The 20,736-nt window shown below is 35.3% G+C and overlaps 1 protein-coding gene across 1 annotated transcript in view; it reads right to left on the bottom strand.

The window, feature by feature from the left end:
• Positions 1-8,861: 8,861 nt before the first annotated feature.
• FAM21 (Family with sequence similarity 21) overlaps positions 8,862-20,736 on the bottom strand; it is a 77,225-nt gene continuing 65,350 nt past the window's right edge. The window contains exons 14-15 of the mRNA XM_081728082.1: positions 16,264-17,236; positions 8,862-12,321 (exon numbers count right to left, since the gene is read on the bottom strand). Coding sequence (XP_081584208.1) covers positions 12,176-12,321; positions 16,264-17,236 — 1,119 coding nt within the window. The 3' untranslated portion in view covers positions 8,862-12,175. The remainder of the gene's footprint in view (positions 12,322-16,263; positions 17,237-20,736) is intronic.

The following is a 20,736-nucleotide window of genomic DNA, read 5'->3' as shown; positions in this document are numbered from 1 at the left end:
TCTACCTTATATCTACCATCTTTTTTATGAATTGGCTTAATTCGTGCTAACTTTAATTTTTGAGGGGACTGCCCTGATTAAAAGAAAAGATTTATAAGATATGTCAAAGATTCCTCTATATGAGCGGAACTTTTCTTCAGTATTGCCATTGGAATGTTATCAAAACCTACGGATCTATCATTTGTGTGTTTGCTTTAATGGCTTGAATTTAGAAATAAAGTAAAAATTCAGTATGAATATACGATGAATTGCTTTCAAAAGATTCCTTCCAAATACCAATTAATCATGAAAGAAAAAATTCAAAAGCATGCAAAGATGGGCACGTTCTTTTTGATTATTAAAATACGGTGAGTATGAAAGGTATCATTAAATGTAGATATTTATCTTCAGTAGATTAGGTTGTTAATGCCATCTTGACAATACAATTTAATGTCATACGTATATACATTGTTATTATCATTATGGAGCTGAATGCTGAAACTCATGTTTCCTTTACTAACAACAACGTCATATATTCATTTTCTTCTGGTAGAATCCATCAACGTGTACCAACTAAACAGAATCTCCCAAAACAACGAAAATATTACCGGAAAGAATAAGCTCATTTGCGTAGTTTCATGTAACAATATATTACTATTATTATTAGCATCGGCGGGTGATGTTAACGTGGTAGTACAGTGGATAGACTGAGAACTAGAGATCGATTCCCCTGTAAGGTATGTCACCTGCAATGTATTACACAGTATATGCTTCTTCTTTCAAAGAAGGCTACGCGCTAAGCCAATACGACTCTATCATTAATAAGGAAATAATTATTTTACAAATTACTTCGTGAACTTTCCTTAATACAACATTGCTAGTTCTTACAACCTTTCATTAACCTTATTTAAGAGTTGCAATAAGGAATAAGAAACAAAGTATATGATGATGATGACTATTTATTTACGCAAGCTATACACGCAACAAAAGGGAATCTGGTGGTCACTATTATATATTTTTGCATATTTAGTGGTTACGCTAGATCAGGGTCAAACATTTAATTCTTCAATGAATGTTAATACCAGCGAATTTATATTCTCCTCTTTGTGTCATAAAAGTTAATTCAACAGGGTTTAATTAAATAATACAAATTCCTGTCTGATATATAAAGAATGTCATCATATTAGTAAAGTAATTTGAAATGATACACCAGGCATGCGATAAGCCTTCGGCTAATTCACTTTAGAACTATCTTAAGGGTAAATTTAATATATCATGCACTAAATTCCGTTTACTGGCTACTTACATGTTACGGACTCTTCTGCGAATTCAGCTTCTCATCTCATTTTCATGTCACACGATAACGATCTTAGCACACACTAATTAAATACACTGTAATCGCTGGATACATCACGTGTTCCTCTTCCAAACATTGACTTCTCTGATAGCGATTAAGTTACGGCCCACAGCAAACCTCTTTGCGTGGCTATGTAGACTGGATTGAACTCAGGACCTCTGAGAAAGGCAAAAGTTATGGCCCACAGCAAACCTCTTTGCGTGGCTATGTAGACTGGCTCGGACACAGCATCTCTTTCTTCTCGAGGCATTGAATGAAGAATCAATTTGCGGTGCCTGTTAGCCAAGAGCTCGTCGGAGAACCTGCAGCATCTTGCCCATCCAAAACGAGCCCTGTGACCTCAAAACCTGAGGTTTAAATACTGTCTGCTGTTTTTGATTTTCAGGCAGGGGTGCCCACAAGGGGGGGCTATGACGCAAACTGCGTCATTGAAATATTTGGGGGGGGTTAAAATCTATATAAATATGTTTGATGAGGGGGGGTAAAATTAATCGAAAAGAAGATTTTTTTCATGGAAGAACACCTACGGATAGACAATTCGGGGGGGTGCGTCATAGACATAAGGGGGGGTGGGCACCACTGTTTTCAGGTCACGAGCTACTTTCTATGACTAAATTATATTTGGAAAGTTTATTTTTAGCTTATGTTCCATGTCTTAATACAGCCACGGAAACTATTCCAACAGTTTATTGTTTTCTTATAAGAAACACACGTTTATTTTGTCTAATATTGGAATTAAAACTTTTATAGTTTTTTTTTTTTTTCATTCTCCCAGTGATATATCGTACTGATCCTAGGTGATCATTACATCTTATACCCATGTATTTCTTTTTACTGTATTTCCATTTACTTTATAGCTTAAGTCAATAATTATACTTTAAATTACTTATTACATTTCAAAATATACAATAACGCTTATTTTAATACCTTTTTGCTTCTTTCTTTCAGTTGGATTAATGGAGATATGTAACGCAGCATGTGTAAACAAGATACAAGCATGAACATCAGATAGACCCTATAGTAAAGTCGATACTATAACCAAACTTTGGCTTGTGAATGTGCTATAGAATGAAGAAGCAAAGAATTACAATGTTTCGGATCTGTAATATTTGGTGACATCGTTTCAGGGAAGAGTTAAACTTCCTGAACTCTAAATAACTTAATGTCAAGCCATTATTCCAGTGATTTCCTTCATGAAATATCTAAATTCGAAACTCGTAATTAAAGTAGAATTTACCTTCTGGATGACTGTCTATAAAATATAGTCATTACCAGTTGCGTTGGTGAAATACTTCAATCCTAGCTTCTATAGTAGGTTTTCCAACGTTTGGTTTATTCTCAGAAGAGGAAAAGTTTCAGACTAGTTAATTACTAGTTGATTCTTCAATAATATACTTCGTTATTTTTATTATTTATTTTATATATGTTTTTAACAATCGCTACTTCTTAATAGTTGTGTCTTATTATCTAGTCTAGTCACGTAAGTGGGTAAAGGAATATTTTGATGCTAAACTGTGCCCTCCTCCACTAGACATACTATTCTTCAAAATTGTCCCACTCTTTGTCCAAATATCTTGTATAAGTACTTATTTGGGTATCTTTACTCTTTTTATTCTGTTTACAATTTTTAGTATTATCTCCTTGAATATTACCTCTTTATCAGCTTCAACTGCTATATTTTATAGGAGTTGTAAGATATTTCATAATTAGTTTATAGTATTATTCCTGACACAATTAAAAATTTAATCATAGTTCTTATAACTAGAGGTCTGCGCGGATGCGGATATCCGCATCAAAATGGGTATTTGCGGATATATATCTCTTTTCTGTGCGGATAATGTTCCCTACATTTTTTCTACCTAAAAAATGCTGTGAATTTTCGGATAATGGTGGAAAGAGCGCTAGAAACGTTCGTTTTGAATTAAAAGTTTTAAAACCAGTTGAAAAATACTAAAATCAAAATGCAAGTGTGTTTGAAGGTTGTGACTCAGTGACAGCAAAAGGACAAAAAATGACACGAGAGAGAGTTGTCCTTTTATTGCTGTTTTCAATAGTTTTAGCAGCCGTTTTGTAGGTGAATGACATCTCTGACCTAAACAGAAAGAAACGACAGGCCCCATCGCTACTCCTCAAGTACCGGTATTTGCTGTACAAAAAAAGAAAGAAAAATAATTGCCGCTAAAGCCCCTCTGATAAAGCTGAAAATTTTCAGACCATTCGCCTTGAATAGCCTGAGAGGTCAGGAACCAAAACCCTAATTTAAAATACCGCACCCCCTTCCATAAACTGAAAAGTGGTCAGCAGAATTATCTTTGCCTTTTGTGACAAACTGGAGAAGCGCGTAAGTCACCGAAATAGTAAACAAATCAACGCTCATCTTTCTCTCTTCCTCTCTCTTAAAAAAAAAGAAAAAAATCTTCACTGTTTCCTTTGAAGTACAGCAGATACTGAATGCACATTTGCGATCCCACAGATTTCTCTCTTCGGAGAGGTGCCACGGACCTCAATGAACATTCCGAGGGATTGAAGTTTTATAACAGCAATTGTTTATCTCTCTATCTCTTTCTTCTTGTGTGTATGTGTATATGTATGAATGTTCTGGGCCTCTGGTAAAGAAAGAAAGAACAACCAATGCGTTGTTTCTCCTACCCTAAATGTGTCCAACAATGAGTGGGGGCTGCGAAGAAAAGCAGTAAATTCTAAGCTTCCTCTATTGCCTCTTCCCGAAATTAACGGTATAGACTTCCTATTTGTATTCGAAGTTATTTTCACTTCTAGTTTCAGTAAAAGCGTGGTCGTGAAAGCTTGAGTTGATTTTGAGTTTAACGTTCCGTTCAGCAGCGAGGCTATATGAGACGTGGACCTACTGATTAACGTGGAATCCGAACCACATGAGCTCCCGCCGGGAATTGAACTCGGGTCTCCCACGGCAAAGGTGCGTACGCTAACCGCTTAGCCACGAAGGAGCTTGATCGTGAAAGCATGCATTGTACTGTGTTGTTAGTTTCGCTTCTTAATATTTTTTTTAATTTAGTGCTATTACTGGTGCTAGTGTCAGTTCGGGATATATGAATGTGTTTGCGGTCCTGTGATTAATTTTTATTTCTCAATAACGATTATTTCTATTTCGCCTTTGTGTTTAGAACAAATGCCCCCTTTTTATGAGTAATGATGAAGTTTAAAAACTTAGTGACGTGCTCTAAAATTAGTAGATTCAGGGGATATTACCTAGTGGCACTATTTTGGTCCGATATCTGCATTTAAAGATCTTGGGTAAGTACATAAATTGTTCATTAATTTCTAATTTGGATCTGCATGGTTTATATTGCATTTTATTTATCGTAGTTGGTATTTGATCACGAGGAAACTAATATAATATATTGTTTCGCTTGATTCAGAAAACTACGTGTATTATAGAATATGTAAGTTGTATATATTTGCTACCTCATTATCTGCGGATGCGGATAGAGATGCTGCGGATGCGGTACGGATGCGATATTTTGTATCCGCGCAGACCTCTACTTATAACTTTCCAATTGTATTCTGCCAGTATTTGTTTATACGAAAAGGGTTCTATTCCAAGTATCTGATGTGACTGACAAGGTACATTCACAAAGTGTCCTCTCGGGATTCGTGTAAAATTGATTCAAACACAAAGTTCTCCGCAGCCCAATGTCTATTGTACTAATTTTAGAGGCCCATACCGGTAATTTGCATATTTATGGGTCTTCATATATCCGGAATTAAATTATACACTACTATAACGCGCGGATACAAAATTGCTTTTAGTTTCTTTGGATGTAACTGGACAGGAATGTGGGCATATGCAAAACAAATTGGATCAAGTTCTGCTTCTCTGACACATGTTACTTACCCCGGCCACTGTCTTGAATCCACCATATTGGATCAACCTTTCGGTTTTTCAAATGGGTATAGGTGCAAGTAATACATCAAATTCATTTTAACAAAAGAGACACTGACCAAAGCTTAAAACCCTTTTACTTTATTTTAAATTATAATTTGTTACTGTTTCGGATATCTAGCATATCTTTCTTCAGACACTATCGAAATTAATGAAAATACAGACATATAATAAATGTTGTTATAACAAAGTTTTGTATATTTCTGTATTTTCATTAATTTCGATAGTGTCTGAAGAAAGATATGCTAGATATCCGAAACAGTAACAAATTATAATTTAAAATAAAGTAAAAGGGTTTTAAGCTTTGGTCAGTGTCTTTTGTTAAAACAATCAATCCAAAGCCATGAATAGTCTTAACATCAAATTCATGTATAATTTTCTCAGAAATTCATTGGTATAGTGAGTTTTACCCTAGTTTGTACCGTTTGCAAGGTATTGCATGTTAAATGTCAGGCACTCCACTAGTATTGAATCAAATAGGAAGTTGTGCAGGGCCCTGTGTGTATAATATTTTACGTGATTTATCGTTGACGAAATAGTCTCTGAACGTACATACAGAGAGAGACAGACGTCTTCACCCAAATCTGATCGTATCTGGATTTACATTAGGCATTTTCACCGCAATACAATACTTCATTGTTATAGTATAACATGCAAGTAATACTCATAGAAATGTAATAAGATTATGACACCAATGTTGTAAAGAGTTTGTTTATACTTACATAAATTTCCAGTTATAAATTGTTTTGATTTGTCAACATCGAAAACGCAAGCGTAACTGATATTGCTCTGCAATGTCTATTCTCAAAGTGCCTGGAGGGATTTAACGTGCAATATCTTCCAAACGATACAAGCTACAGTAAAAATTCACTACACCAGTGCATTTCCGAGAAAAGTGTACATGAATTTGATGTATCACTCGCACCTATTCCCAATTGAAAAACCGAAAGTTGAATCCAATATGGCGGCCGGGATGGATAACATGAGTTAGAGAGGCAGTACCTGATCCAATTTGTTTTCCATGTGCCCACATTCATGTCCAGTTACGTCTAAAGAAACTAAAAGCAATTTTGTATCCGCGCGTTATAGTAGTGTATGATTGAATTCCGGATATATATGAAGGCCCATAAATATGCAAATTACCGGCATGGGCCGCTAAAATTAGTACAATACACATTGCGCCGCGGAGAACTTTGCATTTGAAGCAATTTTACACGAATTCCGAGGGGACACTTTGCGAATGTACCTTGTGAGATAAAAAGTTATTCCGGTTACTTTTGAGGAAATCACATTAAAACAAGATTTCGTTTTTAGTGGCCATGGCCACCTAGTACAGATGGACATAGTAGGTTAAATTTATGTCATATTTGCGGTGATTATCTTTATAAGATTCTATCCTATTGCATGCTACTTTCTTGGGCTCAATTATATTATGACATACACTGCTTCATTCGTTCATTTAACAAACCTATTGGTATTTTGCATCGTTCCTATTGGTATTTTGCATCTTTATAATTTTGCTCTATTGGAGTTGAATATGTCCTTGCACATTAAATACTGTAGTAATAAGAATGAAAAGAAAGAAAAAATGAAGCAGTAAATCGAAATAGTTAACTGTATTTCATAAACTAGAATTGCTCCTATCCTTACATTAAATTTGCTGGCACGTTCTGCAAATTCCGATTCTATAATAAAAACTGTTGCTTGCTGGTGCAATACTAATCGTAAATAAACAAAAAAGGAATGCTAACGTACTTTCACCAAAAACAGTAACTTTTTTTAACTACCGTATGTAATAACCTGATGCAAAATTTCTTTTAAAAATGTCAAATTTTCATTACCGTACCACCACCAATTAGTAAAACTAGTAATAGTTAAATATTGAGCTAACATGACCTAACTTAACCTTTACTGCTCTACGCTACCTACCGTATGCTACTTTAAATCTTTACTCTTTCCTACCCTATCCTACACTTAAGTGCAAGGGCCGTACGTTGGATTTAAGAGAGGAGAGTATTTGTGTGAAGTTTAGCGTAGTTTGTAGCAAAACATTATGTAAGGAAAGGGAACTATTTCTCTCAAACCCGTCCTTGCTCTAAAATGTCGCTTGAAAGGTAGAAAAACAAGTGTGATTTTTTTATTTTTTTTTTTAACGTTTCTTCAATATCTGAATTCCACCAGATATAATACATTACTCATATTTCATTCGATTTGATTTAAAGTTTAGCATCCCGTTTCAGCAGCGAAGCTATGTGAGAAGTAGACCTATAGCTTAATGAGAGCTCCCGCTGGAAACCTACCCCGGATTTCCCACGCTTTCGTACATATCTATAAAATGAAACTGTGCACCCCTATATATTCTGAAATATCAGAAATACAGCCTCTTTTTCAGCATTTGATACGGATTTTTTTAAAAGGATATGTTTATATTTGTTCACCAGCATTAGGACATATTCACCTTACCAAGGAGTGAATTTCAGTCGCTCTCTTTCTATATTTAGTACCAAAAGTTATTGTTCTTTCTATATTTAGTACCAAAAGTTACCACATGCTACGCGAATCAGTTTTCAGTTGTTACCGCATGTTTTAGTCAATCAAACGTATGATATTGTATGACGTCAATTTTGTGACCGTCATAGTTTTATGCAACTTCAGATTATTCGTGGATAATCCTTTTTCACTAACCCTCGGTGCACCGATCCAAAGATAAAAATAATCAACAGATTATCTTATCCGATCTTGTTCCTCGATTGATGGAACTGAGCATAAGACTATAAGCAATAATTGTCAGCAGTAAGAACAATAATTAATGAACATGTATTGTTAAACTGCACACTGCTGGCACTGCTTATAGTTCAAGCTCCTCTGTGTCATCGTTCTCGTCTAGAAAGTCTTCGGCACTCGCAATTTCGTTCACAACCGGACTTACAATCCCAAGAAATTATGTCAAAGATATTTTCAGGTCATTTTTGTTTGGAATAGGTTTGTAACGACCATCAGTCAGCCTCAATCCCTGATCTGTTGATGATGAATGCACGTCATTCTACTATTGAATCTGATGACATCTCGGTAGAAATGTTACTTTGTTGCGGCTGATATCGGTGGAAATAATGATTTCAGTTCTTATGTATTGAAATGCCGCACTTCGTTTAGGTTATCATTGATATTGAAAAGAATGCCCCAGCATTTGTAGTTTCTTCGTGAGTTGCATCCGATCTGTTGAATACACTTCTACACGTTTTCTTAGAAGATATATAAATGGCCGCAATGAATGAACTATTTTCTGATGACATGGAGGTGGGACGATATTTCGTAATGTTGAACTGGAGGAAGTGATTCTGCGGAATGGACACATGGTCATCTGACTTCAATCTCATTGACTTCGCAATAGGACAATTTTAAAATCTGAGATGTACGCTGTGAAAAGCGGGGTGAAATCATTTCTTGGAGAGGGTCGACACCAATATACACTGGATCCTAATAATTATACTGACACGTGCGAAAAAGTTTGGTGAAAAGTGGTGGTAAATATGACACATGTGCTGTTTATCAGATTCGCATTGGTTCCAGACTACATGAAATCAAGCTCAATAAAACAACATGTAAATTTCCAGCTTATTTTTCTTTCTTCTGTTTTTGTACAATTAACAAAAAGAATATATGCACTACATGCAAAAACAACAATCTATACATTAATAACAATTGCATATTACAGACAGCAAACGGGATATATATACATATAAAGGTGGGCCAGTAGTCAAGTATCCAGAAGAATATATTGTAAACGAATATACTGTAAACTATTCTCAACATTACAAAACAAACAGTGAATATTATTTATTAGTACAGTCTATCACAGAACAAAATTGCATGTATTATATACAACCTGCATATAAAATATACTACTACCTTCGTCAATGGCTACATACGTAAATTTGTAAATGGTTGCCTTATTGCTACCAAAAGATTATTTTAGAGTGTGTTAATAAATATAATATTAGTTGAGTTGAGTTGATTTTGAGTTTAACGTCCCGTTCAGCAGCGAGGCTATATGAGACGTGGACCAACTGATTAATTTGGAATCCGAACCACATGAGCTCCTGCCGGGAATCGAACCCGGGCCTCCCAGGCCAAAGGCACGTACGCCAACCGCTTAGCCACGGAGGAGCTCAAATAAATATAATATTAGTACTGCTGGGACTTGAAATATTTTCTAACGTCCAGTAATTTCTTGTACATTATACGAAATATGACAGTTTTAGATTTTTTAGATTTATGGAAATTAATTATTCGGAAAGTGGAAAAGGTCAACGCTTCAACGTAAAGCTCGACATTTCAAATTTATGTTCATACCATTTATTAAATCCCACGTAATAAACAAATATGTCTTAATAAATCTTCTTCATGAGCACTGTACTGTGTTTACTTAACGAACTCATAAGATGCATACTGAATACCAAAAAGACTGAACTGATGTAAGTCCCTGTTTTTTTTAATCTTGTCAGTATATACTTCATAATTCAGTACGACTCTTTTAAAGAATTTTAAAGTTGATTTGTAGCTTCACACTTCCAGAACGATTTCCAGAATGTTGTGATAACATAAGTCAACAAAGCAATGTAATTTATTTAAGGATTCGTGCTGAAGATGACCAACCGTTGCTGAAATGAATATGGACAAGATTTAAAAACCAGGTACTTAGGCGACTTAGCATTGCACTCTGTTGTCTCATGTCCGCTCATGCATATAAAAAAATTATATACTTCACAAGAAATTATATATTAAGCAATGAACAGATTACAGCATCGCTAATAGGAAGGAAGATCCTTGGTTAAAGATTGGCAATCATGGACTTTCTTAGCTAACATTACGCAATGAATTTTAGTACTTAAATTTTACCTTCTCATCGCTCGAACCACATAAGACAATCCTCTAAAGCCTACTGTAAATTTAAAACAATCCAGCAGGCACTGATGAACAATTAGTGTCCTCACCTCATAACTGTGGGTTCTCGGATTCGAATCCCGCGCCTGTCCATCTTGGTGAAGCTTTCTTGGTTTACTTTAATACCACCGCCGAAACACTGAAATGCGATCTTTAAATGTATAATCACTGGCTGATTAAAGACATTTCAAAAATTTCCTGAATAAGATGAAAATGAGAACAATATAGTCAATTCTCCAAACGTTGGACAACGTGAAATTAATCTAGGTGTTAACTCGAAAACTCTATTCAACACAACATCAGTAAAGCTTCAGTTCTAACTTCCATCTTCTGTTCTTAACGTTTCCAGTATAAAAATGGCGTCGTGTTTACTGCTCCTGGAACCTTGTTAATGCATAAATAAATATTGTATCAAAATGAATTTTAAATATTTCATGTAAGTTGAAATTTTCTTCTAGTGTGCTGAACTTGATTGTAATTTAACTCTATACCATGTTGCACAACTACTTTTTAAGTTACAGTTAAGTTTAAGCTACTTTTTAAGTTAAGACCTATTACCTACGTAAACCTGTAATCCAGCTCTGGAAGGCGAGCGTGTAATGAAAAAAAACAATGCTTTATCTGAGATGATCTGACATGGTGGTTTTCGCATCTGTTCTGAACATTTCCAGTATAAAAATTGCGTCGTGTTGACTGCTCTTAGAACATTGTTAATGCATAAATAAGTATTTTATCAAAATTAATTTAAAATATTCCATTTGACTTGAAATTTTCTTCTAGGGTACTAAACTTGATTGCAATTAACTCTATATCACGCTGTACAAATATTTTTTTAAGTTAGAGGAAGGCATGGTCCTGTGATCTGGAAGGCAAGTGTGTAATCAGAAAAACCTGCTCTATGTGAAATGATCTGACACGGTCGTCTTCCCATCTTTCAATTACACCTGACTCAAGATGCGGCGTGGCACGGGGTTCACATAGGTAATAGGTCCCGTTCTTCATAACCTCGATATTGTATACGTACAGAAAAATCAATTAACAATGTATTAAACTGGATACTGAACTCTGACCAAAACCTTTTATTTCTCTCCCTAGCATTATCATTTCTTCTGGAATGCTTTCAGTTTCCTTTTAAGGAAATAACATTGTTGTATCTCTACAATACATTTACAAATTGAGTTGCTATGTGGAAGACTAACAATTATGTACATATATATTTATATAATATACAAATTGAACTAATTTCAATTCACAATTGAAAAACATGGCCCAAATTTTATTTTCATATACAAATCTACATGCTTTCACGTACAAATCTATATACTACTAAATGTTCATAATACGCTCAATATAAATATATATCTGTGTATATATGCTTTTATTTTATTTATTATTATTTCTATAATCAAAATCTGAAGCGTATCTTGGAATAACTGAAACAGCCGATAGTAATAACTTATATCAATTGCATAAAAGCATACTGGACTATAGAAAACATGTATAATGTTCGGCAATTGTAATCTGCTGGTCATAACTTCCAAACTTGTTATTTTATTAAACTATATACTTATTCACTTTCAAAGTATGGAAATGAGTGCTTTAATCCGTATATTATTTATGCATTGAACACATTTGTTTCGTGTTCAAATACGACTAAGAATACACAACACATTGTGTCAATCTAGACATACAAAAATCTTGGAAACTTTGTAGCAATTATTTGTTTTAAATATAAATCCAATAACAAAATATAACCTGTTTCTTTCTCATAGTTTTCCAAAAACCTGAGAAATATTATGACAAACTCCATACATGGAAACGATGGTAACATATATATATGTTGCTTTCCTAATTTTAGAGAAAGAAAAAACTACTTTCGCTTATACAGTAGTTGGTTGGTTTATCATATAGCATGTAGCATAAAAAACTATAATCACAGCCGAGGAGAATGGATTCACATTCTACTACTACTACTACTTCTTAATTACCATGAGAGGGTCCTCAAACAAGTCTTCTGATGTACTTTTTGTTGTCTTTCTCACAGCTGGCGTTGGCCTAGACTGAGAAACTTTAGGCTGAGGTTTCTTCGCTTCTGCCGATTTCGCTGATCCAAACAGATCTGCAGATGAAGAAGAATAGTTGTATTAAAGGCACTCTGAAAACATGTATTTTAACGGAATCTTACAGCGCCGTACCGTTTTCTTACGTTATCGATAGGTTTCCGGTTCATACATGGACTTAAATACAGGATATCTATCTATCTATCTATATAGGGTTAGTGAGGGTAATTATGAGACAGCTTTTCCACAACTTTCCCACGTTACTCAGTTTACATTAGTTTTGAAAGGAGTTAACCTAGGCAGCAGTTTATGGTGCCAATAGAGTAACAATTTGCTGTCGAGAAATTTCCTGTCATTTCATAAGTTGATGAGTAAATATCAAATTTGTGCTGTCTCACAATTTCCCTCCAGAAGAGTGATAATGAGACACCTGCTGTCCCCAGCTTTCTGTATGTGATATTGAGCTGTGAAGGAGTGCAATTGTGAGGCAAAGAAGTCTTTGTTATTTTGTGTCTATTACATAAAGATATACAAATATTTGGCTGGGTAGGCTGATAGGCTATATTAGATAGATTCAGGTTACAAAACAGGCTTATGAAACAAATTTAGACCAAGTTCTAGGCTGTTTACTAAAAAAAACAACTTAGGTTACTTCTATTTCTTTATGTTTTAGTACAGTATATTGATATGCAGCCTAGGCTATTTTCAACAAAATAATGTAGGTCTATAACTTTGAAAGTTACTAAGAAATAAGATTATAGGAGTACCTAAACTACAGAATACAGCTATTTTGAAACTTAACATAGTAGGATACAGAGATAGATTCCAACATGCGTCTCATAAGTACCCTCCGTATTAGCAAAATTAGATACAACAATAAAAATCTTTGTAATTCTGAAAGAAAAGGCCAAGGGATAAGTTCGACTTAACCTGTAACTGCTGACCTACCAGGCTTCCACCAACACCCATTGGTTCCACAATAGTGATTTTACTGCACGAGTAAATATAAAAGTTAATGATAGGATTTCAAATTTCAAAACAAATTTTATTGAATGAGTTTGTTAAAAAAAAAAAAAAATCGTACATCCAAACTTTTGTAAATTCAAACTTGAAAATGTAGACACAGCATTGTGAAGGATATTACTAAATGCCTGTGCTCTTAATTTGTATTTATCGTACACGGTTGAAGATCTGTGAGTGGTGTCTCATAATTACCCTCCATAGGCAGTGTCTCATAATTACCCTCACTGACCCTATATACCTATCTATCTATATATATATATATATATATATATATATATATATATATATATATATATATATATATATATATATAAGGTAACAGTAACTGACCATTTTCATCGCAATATGCTTAGACCATAATTTCAATTACATAATTTTATGTTTACTCCAGCTGTTCATTTAGGATTCGTCATCCTTCGGCATCTATGGCCATCTTAACCCGTCACGTATGAGGGATTATGTCCCTCGGCGATCACACTATACGAGGAAAGGGAAAGAAGGAAGCGGCCTCGAATTTCAGAAAGTTAGAGAAATGAATTCTGGAATACTGAAAATGAATAACGAGAATCGGCTTCTTTCAAAACTCTAATTCAAGTTAAGAATCAATAGGATCTTTCTCGCAGTATACTTGCAAAAACAAGTTCGTAGCTCCGTGGTATAATGTGTAATGTAATGTTTACAACAGTAGTGTTTAACAACAGAGATCTTTCAGTAAAAAGGAAAGGGAAAGAAAAAAAAAAGGCCCAGGCTCGATTCTCAGTGGAAGATCACAAAAAGTATTCGCCTTAAAACCATGTTGAGATTCTTAGAGCTCTCGTTAATAAAGAAAAGTCAACTGCCTGAGATTTTCCCCATTAATTTATTATTGCTATTTTTAGTAGTTCTTACGCCCAAGCCTTCGACTTTCTGTACACTATAGGCTAAAATAATGCTTAGTTAAAAGTTCTAACTCGTTTACATTTTATTCATGTATTTTATTTATTTATTTATTGTCTTTTAAGTTTGCTAATTAACTTAGTTTGTAACTACACAAATATGTTATTGTCGCTCAAAGGAGCTGTTCCAAAAGTGCCCAATTTTCCCGTTTGCATTGCGCGCATACAATTTGGTGTGGGAGGAGGTAGTGGCCTAAGACCTTTACATATAAACAATGGTGGCCATAGCTCAGCGGGAACATGGCCAAAAATGAGTCAACAATACAATGGAAATGCCCGTAAGGTGCACATTTGTTTTGACATATTTTGTTTATATCGCCCAAAAGAAGGGGTGCGCTTCGTTGAGATTTTATGGAAGTGAGACTACACATGGAGCTCTACGAACACTATGAGTTTCATCGCACTTTGAGCCTGCGGAACAGGGAAACAAATTGGGTCGAAGTCAGGGGACGTACCATCTCCGATGCTCAAACTGGCTGATATGAGGCAAATCTCTCGGAAGAGCATGCCGTAACTGTGTGTCGTATTTCCGCTGAGTGGCATTGCTACAGATGAAATAAGTGGAATTGAATGGTAGTTAGGATTTCCCACATTATGCTCCATATCTATAAAAACAGGGATGTTCGCAGAAAAAAAGAAAAAAAAAACTGATCATTGCACTAGCGTAACACGTGGTATTGAAAGGTACAAAATGATTGATGTGTTACCTGAGTTGAACTACAAGGTTTCCTTCACTCCCAGTACCTCTCAGGTAGTTGATGTGATTATCATGTACTATGAAATGTGTTATAAATAAGAATGCAAAAGGGTTCAATTGTCGATTTTCTCATCCTCTGACAGGAATGGTTCATCGTTATTGTCCAAGAGCCTAGATTCGTCTTCTTGTGAATAAAATAAATCATCCAAGAATGCACATGTCTTCGGACTTGGTGCAATTGCTTTGCCCATTCCTAAGTACCAAATAATGAGCATGACGTGGACACAACATCCAACTGTCCGTGCTCCATTTACACATTGACAAAAATATCCTATAATGCAATCGTCCCCTTTCCGAACAGGATCGTATAAAACGAAAGTGCAGTACTTTAACCGATTACTGTGCCTGAGTGGATATGTGCACGAAGAAGGTAAGGTGTTTGCCTCATATTAAGCCAGTTTGAGCATCGGAAATGATACAGTCCGCAGCAAAAAACCTTCAACATGAGCATGTAAGTTTCTTGTGAAACGACGAAGTCTATTGCTGCAAATTAAGTGTGCAGGGGAGGACGCCGAGGTTTCTCCTGCGTGATTCGTGCTACTTAGATGTTATGTTGATTCTCTGGACTGTTAGGCGTAGTTTTACAATAAACTTACATGCTCATGTTGCTGGTTTTTTGGTGCGGACTGTATGTCCACCGATTTTGGTGACTTTGATTCGGTTTATTTCCTTGTTCCGCAGGCTCGAATGCGATGAAACTTAAAGTGCTTGTAGAGCTCAATGTGTAGTCTCACTTCCATAAAATCTCAACGGAGCGCGCCCCTTCTTTTGGGCGTTAAAAAAAAAAAAAAAAAAATCAAACTAATGCACGCCTTATGGTCATTTCCATTGTATTGTTGACTATTTTTGGCCATGTTCTTGCTGAGCTATGGCCACCATTGTTTATATGTGCAGGTCTTAGGCCATGACCTCTTCCCACACCAAATTGTATACGCGCAACGTAAACGGGAAAATTGAGCACTTTTGGAACTGCTCCTTTAAATATGGCTACGCGGTCTGTTAACGTCGGTTGGCGGTCATGTTTGTTAAATATTGTATTGTCCTAAAAGTAAACGGTAATACCTGTTTGTAGGTTATATACAGTGTGTTCATGTTGCTTAATTACTAAATTATCTTTTGTTAAATAATATGGAATAAATGCTATAATTAATTACAACCTTAATACAGCTCTATAATAAACAGCAAAGCAGGTCGAGATGTTATGTATTTATAAATACATTATTATTAATTATTTGTGTGTTAAATCAAAAACTATTATAACATCTACGTGTTTCAAAGTAACTTACCATCATCGTCGTCGTCGTCTAGCAAAATAGACGTGGCAGCAGGTTTTTTAACCACAGGTTGGGTCCCTTTCACTAACGACTTATCCCCGAACAAGTAATCATCATCATCATCGCTAAAAAGGTCTTTTTTACTTTCAACAACAACACTAGGCTTTTTCTCTACTGTCTTCGAAGGTGTCTGTACCGTTTTCTTTTCTGAGGAACTAAACAGATTATCTGATTCCGGACTATCATCGAACAAACTTCCACTAAATGAACTTTTCAATTTACTATTAGATTGTTTATTCACTACACCACTAGATTGCACTTGACTTGAAAACAAATCATTTGAGGATTCGATATCCCCAAATAAATCATTAGAACCGTGTGAAGGTGTAAATATATCGTCTTTGATCAAACTGCTTTCTTCTTTCTTATTTACTGAACTGGGAACTTGGGTTTTCATGTTTTCCTGCTTCGACGAAGAATGATCAATTCTTTTCGTAGAACTCCCGAATATATTATCACCAGGATCATAGTCTGTGAACAGACCTCGGGAAGGTGTATCGTTCTGAGCAAATATATCAGCAGTCGTCTTGGTAAATGGGGAAATGACAGGGCCTCCTGAAAACAAGCTGTCATTTTCAGTTTCATCACTTGCATCTTGCACATTAGGAACATCAAACATATCCTCTTCATCAGTAGAGGGAGACAAAGGATTGCTGCCGGGAAACACCAAGGATGATGCTGGAATTTGACTAGAAAGCGTCTTTTCATTTGGTTCACTTGTAGGATCTGTCACAATATTAGGCAATACAGGTTTTATGGGAAGTTCAGCTACACCCCTATCAACAATGTCTTTACTAGGAACTTCCGTTTTACGTTCTTCAAGAGTCTGCTGTGGCTCTTCCATGTCAACACTGGAACTCCTTATCGCTTCCTGCCGAGCTCTCCTTGTAGGGGGTCTTCTCTTTACTTGAATTTTCACTCTTTCCTAATGGAAAAAAAGAAGGAAAAATCATTCATTCATTGAATACTATAAAGGTTTCATACGATAAAATTTAACATATATATACGAGGGCTAGTCAAAACAGACTGAGTTTTTATTATTTTATATTATTATTATTATTATTATTATTATTATTATTATTATTATTATTATTATTATTATTATTATTATGGAATACAACAGTCTGGGTCCAGATTGGTATGGTCTTTTTCAAAGTAGTTTCCGCAGAGTTGACTGCACTTTGCCCAACGTATCTGCCAGTCCTGGAACACGTACACATCTTCAAAACAGCCTCAGCCTTCTTCACGACGGCTTCTGAAAAAACAAAGCGCTTTCCCCTTAGCTCCTTTTTCAGAGAAAGAAAAAAAAATCATAGGGAATTAAGTCTGGGGAAGATGGATGGTGGGGGGACATATTAAATATTTCTACGAGCCAAATGTTGAGTAAAATTTATGAAGGTACCAACCACAAAGATCCAATGCCGGCCATTTTCGTTGGAGGATCATGTGATTTCCATACTGACCTGGCCTGTTTGCTTTCTGGGTCGCAATGGTGAAGCCAAGTCTCTTCACCTGCATTGATGAAATTCAGGTGCGCATCCTCATGCTACACTATCAGACGCTGAAGTTCCTACACACCTCCACTCGTTCAAGAGTCAATAATCTTGGGACCTATTTAGCACAAAGCAGTCTCATGTTCAAGTGGTCATGCAGAATCGAAAACACACTGCCATGGAAAATGTGTAACATGTCTGCAAGTCTGTCAATTGTTATTCGTCGGTCTTCACGAACAATGACGGCAACTATGTTAATCATGGTTTCGTTTCGTTTACTTCTGTTACTGAAGCATGTGGACCGGCTTACTCTGCTCTTAAAACACGGTCCTTCTTAAATTCCTTAAACCATGAAGCGCTGTAGATTGAGGCAGATTATCATCACCATACGCTTGCTACAACGATATGTACGCTTTACGCCGGATTTCTCTAAACGAACGTAAAACTTTAAAAAAGTATATTGTTCTTCACGAATCGGCTCCATTTTGCTTGTAGGCGACTGTCAAACTGGTATGGTTTGCTCGTACCCTGTGCACAGATCCATGCTCGAGCGAACTACTATTTTTGTCCAACAATCAGAGCTGATCCGTTTTTATCATGCGGCATTGTTTCAACAACGTTTCTTCGCTATGTACGATAATTAAAAAAAATAAAATAAAATAAAATAATAATAAAAAAAAAACAGGCTTCGTTGACGGCCCTCGTAAATAATGACACCACGAATATCTGACTTTGTAATTTTAAAACGGATCAGAAGGGACATAGCTACTATGGATTAATGGCTTCGACATAACATGGGCTATAAACAGTTTTCATATATCTTTTATATATATATTTAATAACAATAGTTTAACGTAAATGACATACACTGATGCAACTGTACCAATGAAAGTTTTAGAGGCATAACGAAGTTGTACTTTATTATACTAATAATCGAAAATTTCACACGGAAATCGGTTATTAATACTATAAACTACAACTTTCCTCAACCATTTTCAGAACTAGTTGGTGAAATTTGTGCCATATATATTGTGCATTTAATGAATTTTTAATTTAAAAGTTGGTTACTACTATGACCTAGCAACAGAAAGAAAATAAAGAAAGACAACAATAGCACAAACAAAAATAACACTAAGCTTCTGTAAGTTTAATCCAGATATTTACAGATTTAAGAGGTATTTAGAGTCATTCATATTTTTAACCTCAACTCATACAAAAGAACTTTTTTCATTTCTAGCTAGATAACTCGGAAGAAGGTGGTAGTCCTCGATTATCGAAAAATAAGCACCGGTAACTAATAAAAACTTGGAACTAGGGCGCTTGAAATAAGATTATACGTAATTTTGACACATATAACATTTAGCCCAATTTTGTTCAGCCTTCTTATGTGCTTTGTGATACCTATTCTGATTACTGGTCTACGGACAATTTCAACAACCAATCCTGTTATTATTTTCGGCCAGACATAAGTATATCCAAATACACTTACAGAAGGTTAAAATTCTTAGCAAAACTTAGTCACAAGTAGAAAAAAATGTGTTTGTCATATTACATTACTAACAAACAGTCAACGTTAAATCTGGATTCGTTTGCCTTTGATACGAATTAGAATAATGTTATAAACAGCTTCAATTGAATCTGAATACAAGAATACAAACAAGTAAGGTCCAAGCAAATTTCTATTACCCAAAAATTAAGATGTTAAGCTTGTTTTTACTTCATATTCTGATAGTTGGTCTTTTTAATATTTACAACCAGAGACAAAAATATAACAAGCAGAAGGTCCGTGGGATACAATGGCTCTACAGAGTGATTAAAATTGTAAGAAAACGAAGGTAACGGCAGGGGCGGATCCAGGATCGCCCCAATCGTCTCCCCCTTGGATCCGTCCCTGGGTAACGGGAAGTTAAAGAAAGGGAAAAATCGCGTTACTCCTCAAAAAGAGGGACAAATATATTGTAAGAACTAGAAATAAAATAAGCTAATGTGCCATGATTGAATTCGAAGAAAGACAGAATTGATCCGAACATGTGTCAAGATAAGTAACAGATCTTATATGAGATATTTCTACTGAGATAGTAAATGAAAAGAAGCTGGAAAGACGGTAAAAAGTTATTCGTACAGGGCTCATAGTGGTCTGGTCCCTTGTAAATAGTTGAAAAGTGACCAAAAGCACACGAAAAAGTGACCAAAATCATATTATGCTCCTTTTTTCCTTTGTCAATTTCTCCCTCATCTCCATTCTCTCTTTATTTGTTGTGTTGTTTCATCTTTTCTTCTTTACTTCTTGTTTTTGAGCTTCCTCCTTTCTTAGGTTTTCTAAGTATGTTTTGTAGTTACGGTAAGAAAACATAGCAGATGTAAGAAGCTTCTGAGTAAGTGGAACCAGTTCTGGCCTATTTCCGAATTTCTTCATTCCAGACATAATATTTAACTTAGCATTGAGAGTTCTCAAAGCCATGAAATATTCAAATTCATCATCTACTCTTAAGAAGAACATACAAGAAGCATAACACAAGACGAACAAGATGAACCATACAAACGCACACACAACGTTGAGCGGAGCGTTAGCTATTTCGAGAGAAAACTAAAAGACTATTATGATAGAAGAAAGAACAGACACAGAAAGGTTCTCATCAACCCACCTTGAGAGCTTAAGCATCCACCAACCATTCACTGTGCTTTAGAAAGAATAAAAGCTGAAGTGAGAAAATAAAACTGACTGTTTCACATGTGGCAGCAAGTACTGAAGCTTTCAGAAGAGTAATAAGTAACAAGTTTCTGCCTTTTTCCATTTATTTTTATATTTTTCTTAGCAAACTGCAAATGCAAACCATAAATCACACGAAAAAGTCACTTTACCTTCCAAAAAAGTAACTTTTAGTGACAAATTTGTATAAAAGTAACTTTTAGTGACCAACTTGAAAAAAAG

The sequence above is a fragment of the Thermobia domestica genome, chromosome 10, assembly GCF_964235325.1.
Source record: "Thermobia domestica chromosome 10, izTheDome1.hap1.1, whole genome shotgun sequence".
Taxonomy (NCBI): domain Eukaryota; kingdom Metazoa; phylum Arthropoda; class Insecta; order Zygentoma; family Lepismatidae; genus Thermobia; species Thermobia domestica.
This window is presented reverse-complemented; position numbering and strand designations above follow the sequence as displayed.